Here is a 17992-nt window from a genome sequence, read left to right as displayed (position 1 = left end):
AACTTAAATGGTAGAAGAAACAGTGTCATTACTTGGTCTTTCCTTGATACATTCACTGTGTGATCAGTGAATGTATCAAGCTTGTTATCAGTCCAAGTTACTTTTCCTTATTCATCCTGACACAAAAACTAAGTAGTTCTTTAAAAAGGGGGGGAGGGGTACAGCAGGGGGGAGACCTGGGACACATCATTGAGCCTCTAGGAGAAAAGATGAGTGCTTATCACACGGAAAAAATAACACGGAAAAAGAATAAAACGCTCATGCAAGGAGCTTTAACAGATTGCTTTAAAAACAATACGGCTTTTTATAACACTTGAAGGATTTGTCAATACGAAGTTTCTGACCACTCAGAAAGCATTCGTTCTCTAACACATATACACAGATGATATCAAGATTTGAAAAGGAGTAAGTGGTTAAAATTGTTGCGAAATGTTCTCTTCACTATCCTTATCACACCTCTCCCGTCAGCTTCCCCTGGCCCCCGCCCCAACATAACTTTCCTCTTCTTTTGTGGACTCCATTTTCCATTGTAATCTGAATTTTCTGGGAACGGTAATTGCCACCAAAGTGGATATTGCCCTACCAAAGGTACAAGTGCGCGTTTTTCTAAAACAAACACTGCTGCACCCCTTCAAAAGGCAGCCTGGAAGGTTTAAGGAAAATGCAGAGCTGCCTTTGCGAGAGTGCGTGCGAAGCAGCCCCTCTACTGGGTTGTCCAGTGGCTCCCGCGCCTCTCAAGCTGCGGCCAGCTTTGGCTTTCCTCCCTGTCGATCCAACCTGGCTCCTCACTCTGTCAACTCATACTGGAATGGAGGCCTGCGGGTGCTGCAGCAGGGTGACAACAGTCTAGATGAGCCGTGCCATTCTGTAGTGGGTCCAAGTCTGTACACTGATGGAAAGATACAAGTCTGCAAAAACAAACCGATTCCTTCTAGCCCCAGGGCTTTGATTTTTCTCTCTTTTTGGTGCGGTGTCTGGGTGGTTCAGACACCTGAAGGCGGCTCATCTGCTCCACCAACCCCCCTACCCGCCCCCACATCCCGAGACTCTCACTCCCGGGCTCAAGTCCCCCTCCGCCCCCGGCTCACGAACCCCTTGCATTTCCTCCCTCCATGGGCACCCTCGCATTTCCTCCTTCCCCTCCTGGCCCTGCCTTTCCTCCCGCCCGCCTCCAGCCACATGACAGGAAGGGCTCCACCACGCGACGTCACCGACGTCCGCGCCCCCGCCCCTGCCCTCCCCCCTGCACCGCACGCAAGGAGCGGCCGGCGGGGGGCGAACGTGGTCGGCGCGCTCCGCGCTCCCCAACCAGAGCTCGCCAGAGCGCCGCGGCCGCCGCCGCCGGGCCGCGCGCGGGTTCCCGGATGTGCGGCGCTTACGGAAGCCCCGCCTCCGCCGCCGGCTCCGCGCGCCCCCGCCCTCCGCCCCGCTGCGCTCCGCTTTCCCCTCCCTCTCCCGCCCTCCCCCTTTTTCGTGCCTTGAGGTTGCGGGTCAGCGCGAGCCACTGCAGTGAGTCCGTCACGGCTCCGGAGAGAGCGCGAGCGCGAGGCTGCAGCCCCTGACCCGCCTGGCCCTCCTCTCTCCCCTCTCCCCTTCCTTTCTGCCTCTTCCCCTTCTCGCCGTCTCTCCTCCCGCTTTCTCGATCTCTGAATCTCGACCTTAATTTCTCTTTTCCCCCGCCCGATCCCGCGTGCCCAGTCATCCGGCCGGTGCGGGCCCCGCGGCGCCGCTTCCCCTCCCCCAGCCCGCATCCCCTCCCCCGCGGGCGTCCCGAGGGCCGCAACAGCCTCAGTTGAGCGCAGCTGGGCCGCCGCCGTCGCTTCCTGCGGGAGCCCGTCTGAGCGCCGACACTCTTCTCCGCCCAAGCGAGCCGTCGACAGCCGAGCAAAATGGTGAGACCTTTGCTTCCCCAATGCACCAGCCCTCCCTCGCCTGCCGCTTCCAGGGGCGGGGGCGGGGGCGAGCCCCGACGCCCCCGGTCGGCTTCCCCCGGTAGAAAATTCGAGACAGCCGGCCGGGCTGGTGCCGCGGCGGGTCCGAGAGAGCCTTCAGCAGCCGGGGAGCGTTGGCGCCGAGCGGGGGCGGCGGGCGGCTCGCTTGACAGGACGGCGGGGCCCCCGCGCCCGCCCCCGGGCCTCTGCGGGGCGTTCCTCCGCCCCCTCCCCCGCGGCCGCCGGGATTCCGCTTCTGCCTCAACCCCCCACCCCCCGCCTTCGCCTGCTGCTGTCCCCTTCCCCGCCCCCCGCATTACTTCTTTCGGACCCTCCGTGTGGAGCCCCCTTTCAACCCCAGTCTCTCTCAAGTTCGGGGATATTCCGAAATCCTACGGGAATAATGTGTGATAAATGGTTCTTTATGTAAGACCCACTTTCTCTCTTGAGCTGCTTGCTCTTTCTCCCACTCACACCCCATTTTCAAGCAATGAGTCTTGGCAGGAATCCTGCCACTTCCCTCCTCTCCTGTTAGTGTTTATTTCGCTGCAGTTTGCACCCTTATGGGGTTTCCCTCGCTGCTGCTTTTCTCTCTGCACTGGCGAACCGGAAATGTCCAAGGTGTATATTCCTGAAAACATAGTCTAATTCGGTCTTTGGTAAAAGACGATGCCTGTTTTTTTCATGCTTTCTTACTGGCAAGCGTTTGTCGTTTTCTTTGTTACCTTCGCAAGTCCCTTTCTTATGGTTGTTTTTGAATCATGGCGATTTAAATTTGTCTTTCCTTACCCTCACAGTAATCCCTAGGTAGAATTCAGTGCTGTAGTGTTTAAAACCGACGCTAGGGGTGTGTCTCCCGCCTCTGTCACTGTAGCCAAGAAATCAACGACGCCCTTTTAGCCTGTTACCGGTCCTCTCGCTCCGCGGTGGCCGGTGTAGTTTCCTTTTGTAATCTAGAATTGTGTACGGAGTAGAAAAGGTTAGCAGTGCTTTTCCATATGTATCAGAGATTCGAACATGTGATTTGATAAATCTTTAAACAAGTGTCAAAAGATTTTTAGACTGTTAGATGTTGGGTACTTTCTTGCACCTTTTAATTGTATTTCACCCTGGATGTAGAATTTAGTTATTTCGAAATAGAGTTGTGGATTAGTGAAGAGAGAAATTCTGTTGATTGCAACTTAAACCCAATTTGGTGGGAGTGTGAGGGAAGAAAATGAAATTATTTACATTTGTATTCAAGTAAGTCAGCTTTTACTTAAAATACAGGGGAAATGATTAAATGCACTTATTAGTGTACTTAAAATACAAATTAGGAGCAGACCTAATAAGTGATTAATGATTTTGAGATGTAGAGGAAGTTTTTCTCTTACACCTTGGGAGGCAGGTCAGAGACAACTTTGTACTCCAAAGTCACAAAATTTAGGGTTTTTCAGACGATTACAGAAAACAGCTTAGATCAGTCACTCCCAGTACAGTCTTTGTGGGCATAATCTTATGGACTTACGAATTGCATTTTAGTGTTTTAATACAACTTCTTCATACAGGTATCGTATTTGAAAGTTAAAATCTTAAAGATCTTTCTTTGTCCATTGCAGTGAATGTTTACCTGTTTATAAACAGTAAAATTTTGAGGAACAATGATCTAGCCTTTTGTTGTTTGTCTAATACATAGCAGAATGATCTAGTTTCCAAATAGGTTTTCATTCCTGTAGTGTGTTCCCCCAGCACCCTCCACCCCTTTATTTTTGAGTTACAGACTGAATTGGGAAATCCTCTTTTAGTTCTTAAATTTATCTTCCCAGTACTCAGTGTTTCCTTATCTTTAAAAAATATTTTAAGATTGATCATACGATATTGTTTTCTTCCAAGTCATTATTTCTCTCTTCTTTCTGGTTTCCTTTTCATATTTATTTTCTGATTTACTTGGCTCTTCTTTCTTTCGTCTTCTCAATACTATCTCAGGACCTACATAATATGTTGTGACAGTTGCTTCCCAACTTTAGGATTATTTTCGTCTGCTGAATATAGCAGTGGTTTGAAAGTATCAAGACCAAGTATCTGTAGCTCAAGTCTGCCATATGGGATATCGGTTAACTTAAATAAATTGGGTTTTGGCGTGATCTGGTTCATTTGTCTAGTTAATTGAGCATGCAGTTCTGGAAATTTTCACTCCCTTTGGAAAATAACTCTTACTGGGTATCATGAACATATTTACATTTTTGTCAACAGAATTTAATTTATGAATTAATTTATGAATTTCGCTGATTAAGTTGAGTAAGGGGAAAGTAAAAAGGCTTCTAAGATTGGATTGAAGCTCTCAAGAATCTTTTCCGACAGGTATTAATTTTAGTTGCTATCTTAAAAGTAGTTTACTTTTTTTTTTCCTGAGCGGTAAATCTTTCCCTCCCTTCACTTCTATTTGAGTTTGAAACTGTTGAGTATCCAGGTGGGATGGTGACTGTATATGAATATAAAACACTGAGTACTGAACTCCTAGGAATTTGCCCCAAATCACTAATGGTCAGTTGTCTTTGATAAAATAAAGTAGATGTTATTGAAATAAATAGATGTCTTCACAATTATTTATCTAGATTGGCATGTATAGTTTTAGATAGAGTACATCAGTGTTACTGACAGTAAGAAGAATGGGAAAAGAATAAAATAATAGTAGAATGTTTAGGTCGGTATGATTGAAAACAGTCTCAGTAATTTTTGAAGGAGTAAATTTTGTAAGGGGATTTTTAGAAACCTAGTTAACTTTTCATGTATCAGAAATAGTTTTTACTATGTGCTTAGTATAATTTAGAAATATGACCAGTCTTTTTTTATGTTTTTATTGGAATAGGTAATACGGATTTTGCTCTGGATGCTTATGTGAATGTAGGGCATAAGTAGTTAGCTATTCTTTTCAATTTCGTTACTTAGGGCAACCTTAAATTTTATAAATGACCTTATAGCTTTGTATTTTTAAACTTTTTATTAAAATTATCTCCAGAATCTGTAAATAGAACTTAAAACACATTTATTGCTGTTTACATTAACTGCACTTGGAGTTGTACCCAATTCTAGTTCATATTCTAGTTCAGATTCTGTGACAAAGAAAGGCTACTTAAAAATAAAAATAAAAAGCAACCTGTCTTAATGCCCAGCAGAATTATAATTCGTATCAGTCATGAGGAAAAAATTTTTCCACTCATTATGTCCCATAGTGAATGAGAAAATTTAAAAGGATCAGAGTATAAGGTAAAGAAATTGATTAAGGGTAGATCATCAACAAGAGTGACAGACCAGTGTAGGTGGATCAGACATCTGTCATAGGTAGTAAGGCAAACAAAAGTGCAAGGCTGTAAGGCAGTCAGCTTGTGCCAGGAAGATTAAGCCAGTCACACAGACTGGGCCCGGAATCTGGGCAAGCAACAGGGATTCATTCATATCAACAAACACTTGTGATTTTATCTGTTGTTCACTGGTTACTGTCCTCAGTTGTGGAAGATATTAAAATGATTGAGGCTGGTTTCCTACTTTCGTTTAAGTAGAGAACATAAGACAAATGCGAATAGGTGTGAAAAAAGTTAGCATGAGTTATCATGTGAATATTATGCACAAAGCCCAATAGAAATTGAGGGAAGAGCAAGATGAGTTTTATCTGGGGTTAGGGATAATTTTATGAAAGACGTGATAATTGAGCTGGGTCTAAAAAGATTACTAGGCTCTCAGTAGGCAGAGTTGGAGGCAGCTAGGAAAAGACTCTTTCAATCTGGTGATAGGAAGAGACAACATATAGTTGGAACACTGATACTCAGAATGGTCTTCCTAGACTGCCAGCAGCAGCAGCAGCAGCAGCAGCATCTGGGAGCTTGTTAGATCCCACCCTAGACCAGCAGAATCCAAAACTGGGAAGGAGGCCAAGCAGTCTAGATTTTATAGGGCTTCCAGGTAATTCTGATATGCTGTATCTTGAGAGCCAATGTTTGGAGAATAGCAAGGAATGTATTAAATTTTAGTTGAGCATCTCAATATATCTAGCACTGACTGTACAGACAAGACAGATGTAATTGTAATTTCCAAGGAACTTAATCAAATGGGGTAAACTATTTTGCAGTGTGATATGTGCTATTAACAAACTAACATGGGTGCTGTAAGAGCACATGTCAGGGGAGAGGCTTAATCCAAACTGGAATGGGGTTGGGGCAGGGAGATGTCACTCAAAGAAAGCTTCCCTGGAGGGAATAGTGTCTGAGCTGAGTCTTAAAAGGATGAGTATTTAGCCGATGGGAAAGGCACTCTAGATGAGAGCTTTATTTTTAAAGCCACCGAGGCATGAGATATACAAGCCAGGTCAGCATGGCTGGAGAGTAGGGGGTTAGGGTGGAAGGGAGAGAAAGTGTGGTCAGGTAGATTGAGTCAAGATCGTAGAGGGGTTTGCATGCCCTATGAAGGAGTTTATATTTTTTTTCCTAAAGCCATTGGGAACCTTTTTTTTAAGCAGGAAACCGACATTGTCTTATTTACTGTAGTCTTCCCTGTATCCGAGGGGGATACCTTCTACGACCCCCAGTGGATCCCTGAAACCTCAGATAGCACTGAAGCCTACGTATGTATATGTACTGTGTTTTTTCCTACACATACATACCTATGATAAAGTTTAATTTATACATTAGGCACAGTAAGAGATTAACCACAATAATAATAAAATAGAACAATCATAATATACTGTAGTAAAAGTTATGCGAATGTGGTCTTTCTCTCTTGATCTGATAACCAAGATACCTACTGAGTGACTAATGGGAGGGTAGTGTGTACCCTGTGGGTACTCCAGACAAAGAGATGGTTCATGTCTCGGGCAGGACGGAGTGGGACTGAGCCAGGCAGTGGGAGATTTCATCACGCTACTTGGAACGGCAACTGTGTCCAATTTAAAACTTATGAATTGTTTTTCTGGAATTTTTGCATTTAATATTTTTGGACTGTAGTAGCATGAAACGGAAACCATGGAAAGTGACATGCAGATAAAGGAGGACTACTGTACTTTTTTAGAGAGATCAATTTGATGGCCATGTGGATAGTTAAAAAGGATAGATGAATCTAGACATGAGGACCAATTAAGAATATTACAGTAATTCATATCAAAAATAAGGATTTGAAAGAATGTAGTAAGGGTACATATGGAGAGGAGGTATGAAATCTTCACCGACTTGGTGACTTTTGGATTATGGGGAAGAAAAGGGATGAATCCTGCCACGGCTATTGACTTGGGTGACTGGATAAATGATAGTGCCATCCGTTCAGCAAATATTTATTGAGCCACCTACTTGGGTAAGATTCAGTTCTAGGGATACATGGGAAACCTGTCCGGTCCTCAAGAAACTTCCAGTTTACTGTGATGACTGTTGTTTATCGTTAGTCTTTTCTTATCATTTGGTAATTAATGTTTGGAATGCTATGTTGCAGGATTCTAAGTTCAATAGGATAGGGTGCTGTGAAATATTAATAGTGCCTGCTGCATAGATATCATGGCATAGGAGATGGCAGAAGGAACTTGATAGCCTGGATGTGGGAAGAGACAACATGTTTGAGCAGTGATTCTCAGTGTTGATCCTGAACCGTCAGCAGCAGCATCACCTGGTACTTGTTAGAAATACACATTGTCTGCCTAGAAGATACAGAAAAATGAGATATTGGAGGGTGATGATTTCTATTTTGAATTTAAAGTAGTCATGAGTCACGTAGGTGGATATGGCCAAAACGTAATTGACTATCTATATCTGGAGCTCAGACAAAAAATCTCGGCTTGGATTAAAGATTTGAACACTGTGTATTTATTTGTATTAGGTAGTAATTGAAGCCATGAGACTGGATGAAATCCTGTAGAGAAAGTATAAAATGAGAAGAGGGCAAACCCTGTAAGGAATATTGTGTTTAAGAGGGAGGTAGAGGATGAGGAATCCATGAAGGCCTTCTGAGAATAAATAGCTGGAGGGATAGTTGGAAAATTAGCAGAGTGATGTCAGATTTGAAGGCGTCTGAACAGTGTCAAAATGTTGCAGAGATCAGGAAAGAGGAGAACTTAAGTGCCTTTTGGAGAGATCAGGAGAGTTTTGGTGACTCTGACAGTACAAAAAACACCATTTTGTACTGATAGCAAGGAGAAGCCAGGATACAGTGAGGTGAGGAATAAGTGGGGAGCCAGACATTGAGTATAACTGTTCTTTGAAGCTTTGATGAAAGCTAGAGAATTTAGGTTTGAGGAAGAATGTATTTGGTCGTTAAGGGAATAAGCTGGGAAGGAGGATGCAGTTGAAGATTCAAAGAGAAAAGGTAGAATTGTTGATAGTTTGAGGGTCCCCAAAGAGGTAGGAGGGAATATGACTCCTTAGAGAGAAAGAGAGTTTTCTCATCCATTAATGTGAGAGAGAAGGAGATAAAAATGAAGGCCTAGAGGTCATAATCTTTAAAGACAGTAACTCGATTAAGTCCTGGGTAATGAAAATAAGATTTCAAGGGAATGCAAACTTTGAGAATGCAGAGGCCTTGGCTTTGTCTTTTTTGGTGTTGTATTCCAAATGCTTGGTTTATAGTAGATAGTAAGTAGTGTTTGAAGAAGGAATGTGTGAATGAATGTGTAGATTGCCTAGGAGAGGGCAATAAAGGAGTAAGTGCTGTGAGAGTGGAGGCAGTGAGTGTCATTTCCTTTTTGAGATATTTATGGGGGAAAAAAGGACAAAGAAAAGTGGCTTACAGTTGGGGTAAGTTCTTTTTAGGATAGGCGATGTATCCTTTAGAGTCAGAAGAGAAGCCAGGAGAGGGAGCTGTAAGAAAGAGGATAATGGGCTGAGCCCTGGAAGTGGTATAAAGAAGAGGGATAAAAGGAAAGGGGGGCCTTCTCAAGCGGGGAGGAATCAGGGTGAGGCGAGTAGGCCATGACAACAGATGTCTTAATAATGGTGTTCATATCAGGTGTTCTAAATCATCTCAGTGACTTGAGATAGTTTGAGGCAAGATTGTTTGCTAAAGTTGAGATTGAGGGTGAGGAGTATGACAAAGGATTATAATAGCATTTTGGGGGATTTGATAGGCAGTTAAAAGGCTATTAAGTAAATACTAAATAGTAGGTGAACCCTGGAGAGGGCAACAGTGGGTCACTGACCTAGAGGAAATGAATCTGGGAAATGAGTTTAAACCAGAAAAGAGCTCACTGCTTTGTCAGTCTTTGCTTTAGTAACTTCTGATCAAGTTACATAGGTCTAAAAGGAACCATTTTCTGCGTTCAGGTTTTATGTAAGGGAAACATCTAGTTGTAGATTGATATTCTTAAACTTTTTTAAAAAGTTTTAAAGTCACTATTAATACATTTCCTTAAAAATTCAAATCATACTGAAAGGTATACAATGGAAAGTAAATCTTTCCTGGTTACCCCTTTCCCTTGTGTTGTTCACTGCTGACTTTCTTGTATATTCTTCCAAGAGGGAGATTCCTCCCCCACCTTTTTTTTTTTTTCGTTTAAACCTCTGCCAGTGTATGGATTTATTAACCTTTTTATAATTTAGTTCTTATTAAAAAGATTACAGAGGTCAGATTTAAAGAGATTTTAATAACATGCTCCATTTTACTCATTACTATCAGTTTTATCCAAGGTTTTTAACTGTATTTCAAATGTGAACATTTGAGTCAAAAACAATTCAGCGTAACTTTTCTAATCAGGTAGTAGTTTCATAATTGAAGCTGGCACTTTAACAAGGTTCTGAGCTATGACAGTATTCTTATGAAATTCTTAGGGAAAATAATATTTTACTAGAACATTTTTTGTACTTCTTTTTTCCACTTATCACCTTATTAAGCATTAACTACATGGATAGCAGTTTCTTAAATTAAAAAGAGAAAACGACCTCTCAAGTATAGTGGATAAAGCATCTATTTTATTTCAAGCTTGCCAGATTAAAAATTCTTCCTCACTTGCCTTTCCAAATAAACCTTTTCTTTAACAGCCCACATCCACTGTCTCACTTTCTGAATTTTCTCCTTGGACTCCCATACTTTCTTTGTGGTCATGAGTTTGACAGTTCAGTTGTAGCTAATGTATATAGATCTGGCACATGAACAAAATTTTGAAATGAAATGTGATTAATATATGTTTCTGGGTTTGTCTTTGGTTTTCATAGTTTTGTACTATAAAACTATTTAAAACATTTGAAGATTTCTAAGAGAATCCTTTAAAATTAACACTAATAATTCAACAAGTCGTAGGTTTTTATAGGTTCCTTCCTCAGAGCTTTGTTTTGTTAGTGACAGCACTTTCTTAAGAGTATCCTGAAGAGGGCCATGTTACTAGCCCTATTGCTATCCCAAAACACATTTCTGTAAATTAAATGTCACTTGGACTTGTTTTTCTGGTAGCATTATTAAATTCACCCATGTTCTAGCCAGGTCTCTCTTATCTTTTGTAAACAATACAGAGTATTCAGTTTTTATTTGTATGTTAGAATTAGGTATGCATTTTAAACCTAGGTACAAAAGAGTGAAGCATAACAACCTATAAAAAAGTATCAAACCTTTACCATTGGCATTATAAGAGTTATCTATGAACACTTTATTCTTTTTTTTTTCTTTTTCTTTTTTTTTTATTGTGTTTTTCCAGGACCCATCAGCTCCAAGTCAAGTAATTGTTTAGTTGTGGAGGGCTTAGCTCACAGTGACCCACGTGGGAATCGAACCCGCAACCTTGTTGTTAAGAGCACTGAGCTCTAACCAACTGAGCTAACCGGCCACCCCAAATTTATTCTTTCTTAATCTGTCTAGTTTCAGGGATGATTTTCTTTCATATCCTCCTGAGTGTGATGCCACAAGCAACATTTCCATCACTGCAGAAATTTCTGTTGGATTGCACTGGATTAGAAATGACTATGCATCTGTCTGTTATTGACACTTAACCTTATTATGGTAACTATAGTTAATACTGTTGTGTGATATGTGGGCAGTAGTCTTTTAATTACCAGCGTGAGATTTGGAATTGGAAAGATTTGAATTTAGATTCTGGTTCTGCCATTTATTAGCTATGTGACTGGGAACAAATACCGTAAACTCTAGACCTTACTTTATTTAGTACATTGTAAAGTGGGAATAACAATACCACAGGTTGTGGTGATAATAGAGAGTGCATCTGGAAATCTAGCAGATACTCATTAAATTTATTTGGTTCTTCATTCTTCTTACTTCTTTGTAATGTTGGACCTTGTTGGGAACTCTTTGAAATTCTTTCCTCTTTTGGCTTCTGTGACATTTTCTGCTAGTTGCCATTCTACCTTTCTAACAATTTTTAATCTTTGTTGCTAGCCTCTCATCTGGGTTTTGTCCAGGGTCCTTTTGAATATGATTGTATCACTTTCCCATATAAGATTCCGTATATTATAACACTAAAAATCCTTAATGTAGACACCATAGGTTCTATCTGTTGTTTACTTCAGCTTCTTCCACATGTTTTCTCCCTATACTTAGGCACTTGGCCTTGTTACATTTTATTCTGTATTGTATGCTATGCTTATTCTTCTGCTTATTCTACCATCAGAGCCTTTTGCATAGGCTATGTTGAAAAGCCTCAAAAGTCCTTCAAGTAAGTGACTGAGTCTCCCACCCCTACACCAGGTTAGGCCATGTTCCTGTGTACCCTTCGTGCTTTCTTTGTAGCACATGATTAATTAGTTTCGTAGGTGTTTGATTGCTTTCTGTCTTCCCATGATTTAATGTGAGCTCCCTAAGAGAGGGCATCTTGGCTGTCTTGTTCTTTACTCTCATGTAACTCTGCTGCCACTGTAGGCCCCTGCATGTTACAAGAATCAATAAATATTTGTTGAATGAGTGAATACATGAATTCTTTGTTTATTCTCAAAGTTTCATTTCCTACGTAGTGATGATTCATATTTTCAGCCCATGTCATTCTCTAATCCATGGATCTAACTGCTTATTGGATATTTATTTAAATAAGGATATCTGTAAGACACCAAACTGAACCTAACTAAAACCACTTTCATTATCGTCATCTTATTCATGCTTCATTATTTTCTAGTATTTCTTAATGGAAACCCTTTCTGTCCATTCACGCCTATCTGGAAACCTAGTATATCTTTTTCTCCCCTTAAGACTACCTACGTTTTAAACAGTCATCAGTTGCAGTCTGTACTAAAAGAGTGTAATACAGGAACATGGCCTGCCTGATTGGGGGTGGGAGGCTCAGTCACTGACTTGATGGACTTTTGAGCCATTCCAGTCTGGCTCACATACTACTGATAAAGAGGGAAGTATACTGGGGGTGCCAAAAACATGTACACAAGTGGACACTTTGGTCAGCATCGCTCAAGCAGTAGTTCACCGTAATCAGAAATGTCTGGACACTGATGGTAACCACTTTGAGCACCTCTTGTAATTGCAGAAGTCAAACTTGACTTGTATTCATCTTTTGTTATCGGAATATATTGAGTATTACAATTTTAATACATTTTTTCCTTTCTTAAAATGTGTATACATTTTTTTGGCACCCTCTGTACTTATAACGTTCCCAGCATACGCGCATTAATGCTTTGTGCCAGAGTAGTGCCAGCTGAATCCAAAATGCACTAACACAGCTGAAAGCAGTGAGCTAAAGAATGCGGTACTGTATACTATTCATATAGCCCAGTCTTCCTTCTTCTTGATGCAATTTGGCCATGTATCTGTGTTGGAAGAATTTATTGTCCAATTTCCCCAGATATTTGTGCATATTTTGTTTCTATAACTTAGCTTGAAATGTTCTTTATACTTTTTTCTGTTACTTTCATTGTATCTTGAAAAAGTCCCATCCTTACTAGTTTTTGAACACATCTATATGTTAATGTGGTTATTAGGATTTTTATTGGTTTTGTTAGTACTCTGGTTACAGAGTTACATAGGTTTTGAGTGTCTGCTTCCAGCTCTTAAGGCTTGTTATTTGTAACGTTTTTAAGTTCTAAGAACATGAAGTTTTTTCAGGAACATAGTAGCATGTTATAGGAAACACGTCCTCTCCTTTAGGTCCCCACATGCCTTTTGAGTCAACTTTTCTTCACCCCCATTCCCACTGGCATTGTTGCAGTGCATGTATTTCTCATGTGTACTATTTCTATAGCTTGATGCTTTATTCTTTTTGCCTCCAGTTTCTTCCTCCTCCATTCTGTCCTCCATGTTGCCACCAGAATTTTGCTTCTGAAAAGGAAGTCTAGTGTCACTGCATAATTTAAAAGTCATGTTACATCTTCTAGAATTAAAAATTTAAACCCCTTTGTGTGGCACTCATGTTCTGATCCTTATTTCTGGCCATCCTTACGCTGTAATCCAAGTCAGACTACGAGGTTCTCAGATGTCGCGTCCTTTTTCACTTATTTTGCCTTTGTATCTACTTTTACTTCTATCTGCAGTGTTCTTCCCCTTTCTGTCTGGGAAACATCACGATGCCATTCCAGTGGCATTCTGGGAAAACTTTCCCAAATCCCCCAGGCAATTAATGGCCATTGTAAGTGGCATTCATTACAGTGCATCCTGTATTTCATTGTGTTTAATTGCCTTTTCTCCTAAACTGTTGGGATGCATTTTATTCATCTTTGTAAAGCCAGTTCCAGTTGTAGTCTTTCGTGGCATGCAAATGTAAATGATGAATGGGTAAGTAGCCTCTTGTCCAGCTGGCTTGGGAAGCCAGCAGAGGTGCATCTGAGTTATATTTATCATCATTGCTGGAGGCAAAAATGACAAAACTGAAGCTGCCCTACTTCAGGCACATCTTGAGAATGCAGGGTCCTTTGGAAAAGACAATAATGGTGGGAAAAATAGAACGCAGCAGGAAAAGAGGAACACTGAATATGCGATGGATTTATTCCATAAAAGAAGCCACAGGTAGGAGTCTACAGTAGGAGCTGTTACAAGGTGCTAGGTTTCTTTTGGTCCCCTTGATCGCCCAATTTGAACTTAACATGGAGCAGTTATTTGAACACTTCATTGTTCATTCTAGTTACGTTGCTCATTGAATAGAGTCTATAATTCCAGACAAGTAAGTGCTGAAAGAATACTTATTTTGTTGATTTTGTTGCTTTCAATGAATTTTTTTTTGTATTATGAGACAATATGATGCAGTGGAATAAGTATGGGATGTAGATGGGAAGACCTATATTGGAATAACCTGAATATTTATATGTTTATGTCTGTAAAATAACCACAAGACTGCCTAATTCAGAGTTCTTGTTGGTATTGGGAAAGGTAATTACCTAAGATACTTGATAAAGTGCAAAATGCTGTTTAAATTTTTGAATATCAAACTACTAAAAACTAGTATGTAGTCTTTTTGGAAGATACAGGTTTCATGATACTTCATTCTGAATTCTGTACGGCTAACAAAGTAGAAAATATATGAATGTTTTGGGCTACAAGTAACAGAATACCCACCCAGCTAAAAGTGGTCTAGTACTAAGGAATAAACTTTTCACAAAATGAAAAGGCCAAAGCCAGAGAGTTACATGGTGTTTCATTTGATCATCAGTTTCATCAAGGACATAGGTCCGGTGTACTTTAAAGCTCATATCAGGAGTGAGTCACCACAATGTTATATACCAATGTCTGGCTGAAGGAGAGTAGGGAGCACTTTTTCAAATGTCTTTTTATTAGAGAGGAAAAGCTCTCTTGCAAGTCTCATAAGCAGGTTTTTTCCTAAGGTTTCATTGTAGTTTTCATGTTTCTTGAATACCAGAAAAAAGATCAAATTCTTTTTGTCCCCCCGTTTTATTAAGAAATAATTGACATACGTCAGTAAGTTTAAGGCATACAACAGGATGGTTTGATTACCACAGTAGGTTGAGCTAACATCCATCATCTCTTATAGAGACAATAAAAAGAAAAATAATTTTCTTGTGATGAGAATGCTTAGAATTTTCTCTGTTGATAACTTTCCTATATAACATACAACAGTGTTAACTATAGTTACCATGTTGCACATTACATTCCTAGTACTTATTTATCTTATAACTGGAAATTTGTACCTTTTGACCACCTTACTCCAAGGTAGCTAAATTCTTATAAACTGGCCCTAGCCTACCAGAGGCTAGGTCTTATAATTGTAAACACAATGTCTTCAATATTTTATTTGGTGCTGTGAATAATATTTTATTTGGTACTCTCATGGGATGGTATGCACTAAAATTGTGTCTGGCTTCTGAGGTTACGGTGTACCTCTTCCCTCACCGATAGATACATAGCTATCACCCCATATTGTCAGCCTCTTCACAAAAATGTTTTCTGTACCTAGTTTACCATAACTAAAATTTTGCTTTTTTCCGAAGGATATCATCTGCCTTGCAGACCCTTCAAGTGAAGGAAGGCTGTTCTTTTTAAGTTAGGGGTAGGTGGGAGTTGTTGGCATTGTGTTAGATCAGGAGTTGGAAAACTTCTTCTTTAAAGGGCAAGATAATATTTTAAGCTTTGTGGGCCAGTCTTTGCAACTGCTCAACTCTGGCATTGTAGCTTGAATCAGCTATAGACAATACATAAACAGACAAGCAGGCTGTGTTCCAGTAAAACTTAGTTATAAACACAGGTGGCGAATTGTTTCTAAAAGCACAAACCATAAAAGAAAAAAATTGAACATCACCCAAATTAACTACTTTTTTGCTTCCAAGGACACCAAGAAAATGAAAAGACAACCCATAAAAGGGGAGAATATTTTCGCAAATCATAGATCTGGAACAGACTTCTATCCAGAATATATAAAGAATTCTTACGACTCAGTAACAAAAAATCACCCAACTGAAAAATGAGTAAAGGATCTGAGTAGACATTTTTCCAGAGAAGATAAACAGATGTTTAGTAAGCACATGAGAAAAGATGTTCAACATCATTAGTCATTAAGGAAATGCAAATCAAAACCACATGAGATGCCACTTCATACCCACTAGCATGGCTATTACCAAAAAGACCAGGTAAGTGTTCGTGAGGATTTGGAGAAATCGGAACTCTCATAACATTGCTGGTGGGAATGTAAGTGTAGTTGCTTTAGAAAACAATTCACAAATGTTAAATGTAGAGTTAGCATATGACCTAATAATTCTATCCCTAAGTAATGTATACTCACAGAAATGAAATGAAAAATTTGTACATGAATGTTTATAACAGCATTATTTATAATAACCAGAAAAATGGAAACAGTCCAAATGTCCATTGACAGGTGAACAGATAGATAAAATATGGTATATCCATACAAGGAAATATTATTTGGCAATTAAAAGAAATGAAATATTGGTTCTTGCTACTGCATAGGTGAACCTTGAAAATATTCTGCTAAGTGAAAGAAGCCAGTTACAAAGAAACACATACTGTGTGATTCCATTTATTTATATGTAATATCCAGAATGGGCAACTTTTTAGATACAGAAAGTGGAGTACTGGTTCTCTAGAGTAGGGGTGAGGCAGGGAGATGGGGAGTAACTGCCAATAGATGCGGGCTTTCTTTTTGGGGTGATGAAAATGCTCTAAATTTGATTGTGATAATGAATACACATCTCTGTGAATGCTCCAAAAAAAATTGAATTACATACTTTAGATCAGGGGTATCAAAACTGTGGCCCGTGGGCCAACTGCGGTCTGCAATCCATTGTTAATTGGCCCACAGCAAATTCCAAAAATATATTTAGTTTACTTAAATAAACCAGGTGAGGCAATACGTACTTCACCTCGAGTGAGTGGCCCGGCTCTTTGTGTATTTTACCGCATATGGCCCTTGGTAAAAAACGTTGAAAAAAGTTTGGACACCCCTGCTTTAGATGGATGAATTGTATGTATATGAAGTATATGTCAATAAAGCTATTAAAAGCACCCTTAACAGGGCCTCTGGGACAACATCAAGTATACCAACATTCTTATCATAGGGATACCAGAAGGAGAAAAGAGAGAGCAAGGAATTGAAAACCTGTTTGAAGAAATAAGGACAGAGGACTTCCCTAACCTGGCAAAGGAGATAGACATACAAGCCTAGGAAGCACAGAGTCCCAAATAGGATGAACCCAAAGAGGCCTACACCATGGCACATCATAACTAAAATGCCAAAGGTTAAACATAGACTCATAAAAACATCAAGAGAAAAGCAATTAGCTACCCACAAGGGAGCTCCCATAAGACTTTCAGCTGATTTCTCAACAGAAACTTGGCAGACCAGAAGGGATTGGCATGAAATATTTAAAGTAATGAAAAGCAAGGACCTACAACCAAGATTACCCAGCAAACCTATCATTCATTTAAAATTGAAGGACAGATAAAGAGCTTCCCAGACAACAAAAAGCTAAAGGAGCTCATCACCACCAAACCAGTATTACAAGGAATGTTAGAGGGACTTCTTTAAGAAAAAGAAAAAGGTCAAAAATACAAATAAGGAAATGACAATAAATACATATTGATCAACAATTACTTAGAATGTAATTGATTAAATGCTCCCATCAAAAGTTAGGGTGGCTGAATCGATAAGAAAACAAAACCCTTCATATGCTGTTTGTAAGAGACTCACTTCCAATTGAAAGACACACACACACACACAGACTAAAAGTAAAGGGGTGGAAAAAGATAGTTCATGAAAATGAAACAAAAAAAGCTGAGGTAGCAGTACTTATACCAGACAAAACAGACTTTAAAACAAAGGCTATAACAAAAGACAAAGAAGGACCCATAATCCCACTTCTGGGTATTTATTTGAAGAAACCCCAAGCGCTACCTTGAGGGGATGTATGCATCCATATGTTCGTTGCAGCGTTGTTTACAATGACCAAGATGTGGAGGCAGCCTGGGTGCCTGTCAGTGGAAGGATGGATGAAGAGGAGGTGGTACATACATAGAGTAGAATATTGCTCAGCCATGGACGGGAATGGGTTTTTGCCATCTGTGATGGCATGGATGGACCTCAATGGTATTATGCTGAGTGCAGTATATAGAGAAAGAAAGATGCAATGCGATTACCCCTATATGTGGAATCTAAAGAACAAAATAAACAAAACAGAAACAATCTCATAGATACAAAGGACATT

The 17992-nt window shown here is 40.2% G+C and overlaps 1 protein-coding gene across 1 annotated transcript in view; it reads left to right on the top strand.

The window, feature by feature from the left end:
- Nucleotides 1-1457: 1457 nt before the first annotated feature.
- The window catches only part of PPP3R1 (protein phosphatase 3 regulatory subunit B, alpha), a 64527-nt gene continuing 47992 nt past the window's right edge, over nucleotides 1458-17992 (top strand). Inside the window, exon 1 of the mRNA XM_019718240.2 lies at nucleotides 1458-1892. Coding sequence (XP_019573799.1) covers nucleotides 1890-1892 — 3 coding nt within the window. The 5' untranslated portion in view covers nucleotides 1458-1889. The remainder of the gene's footprint in view (nucleotides 1893-17992) is intronic.

The sequence above is a fragment of the Rhinolophus sinicus genome, linkage group LG05 (assembly GCF_036562045.2).
Source record: "Rhinolophus sinicus isolate RSC01 linkage group LG05, ASM3656204v1, whole genome shotgun sequence".
NCBI classification, from domain to species: domain Eukaryota; kingdom Metazoa; phylum Chordata; class Mammalia; order Chiroptera; family Rhinolophidae; genus Rhinolophus; species Rhinolophus sinicus.
The sequence above is the reverse complement of the archived record's forward strand: the minus strand, read 5'-3'. Positions and strand labels throughout refer to the sequence as shown.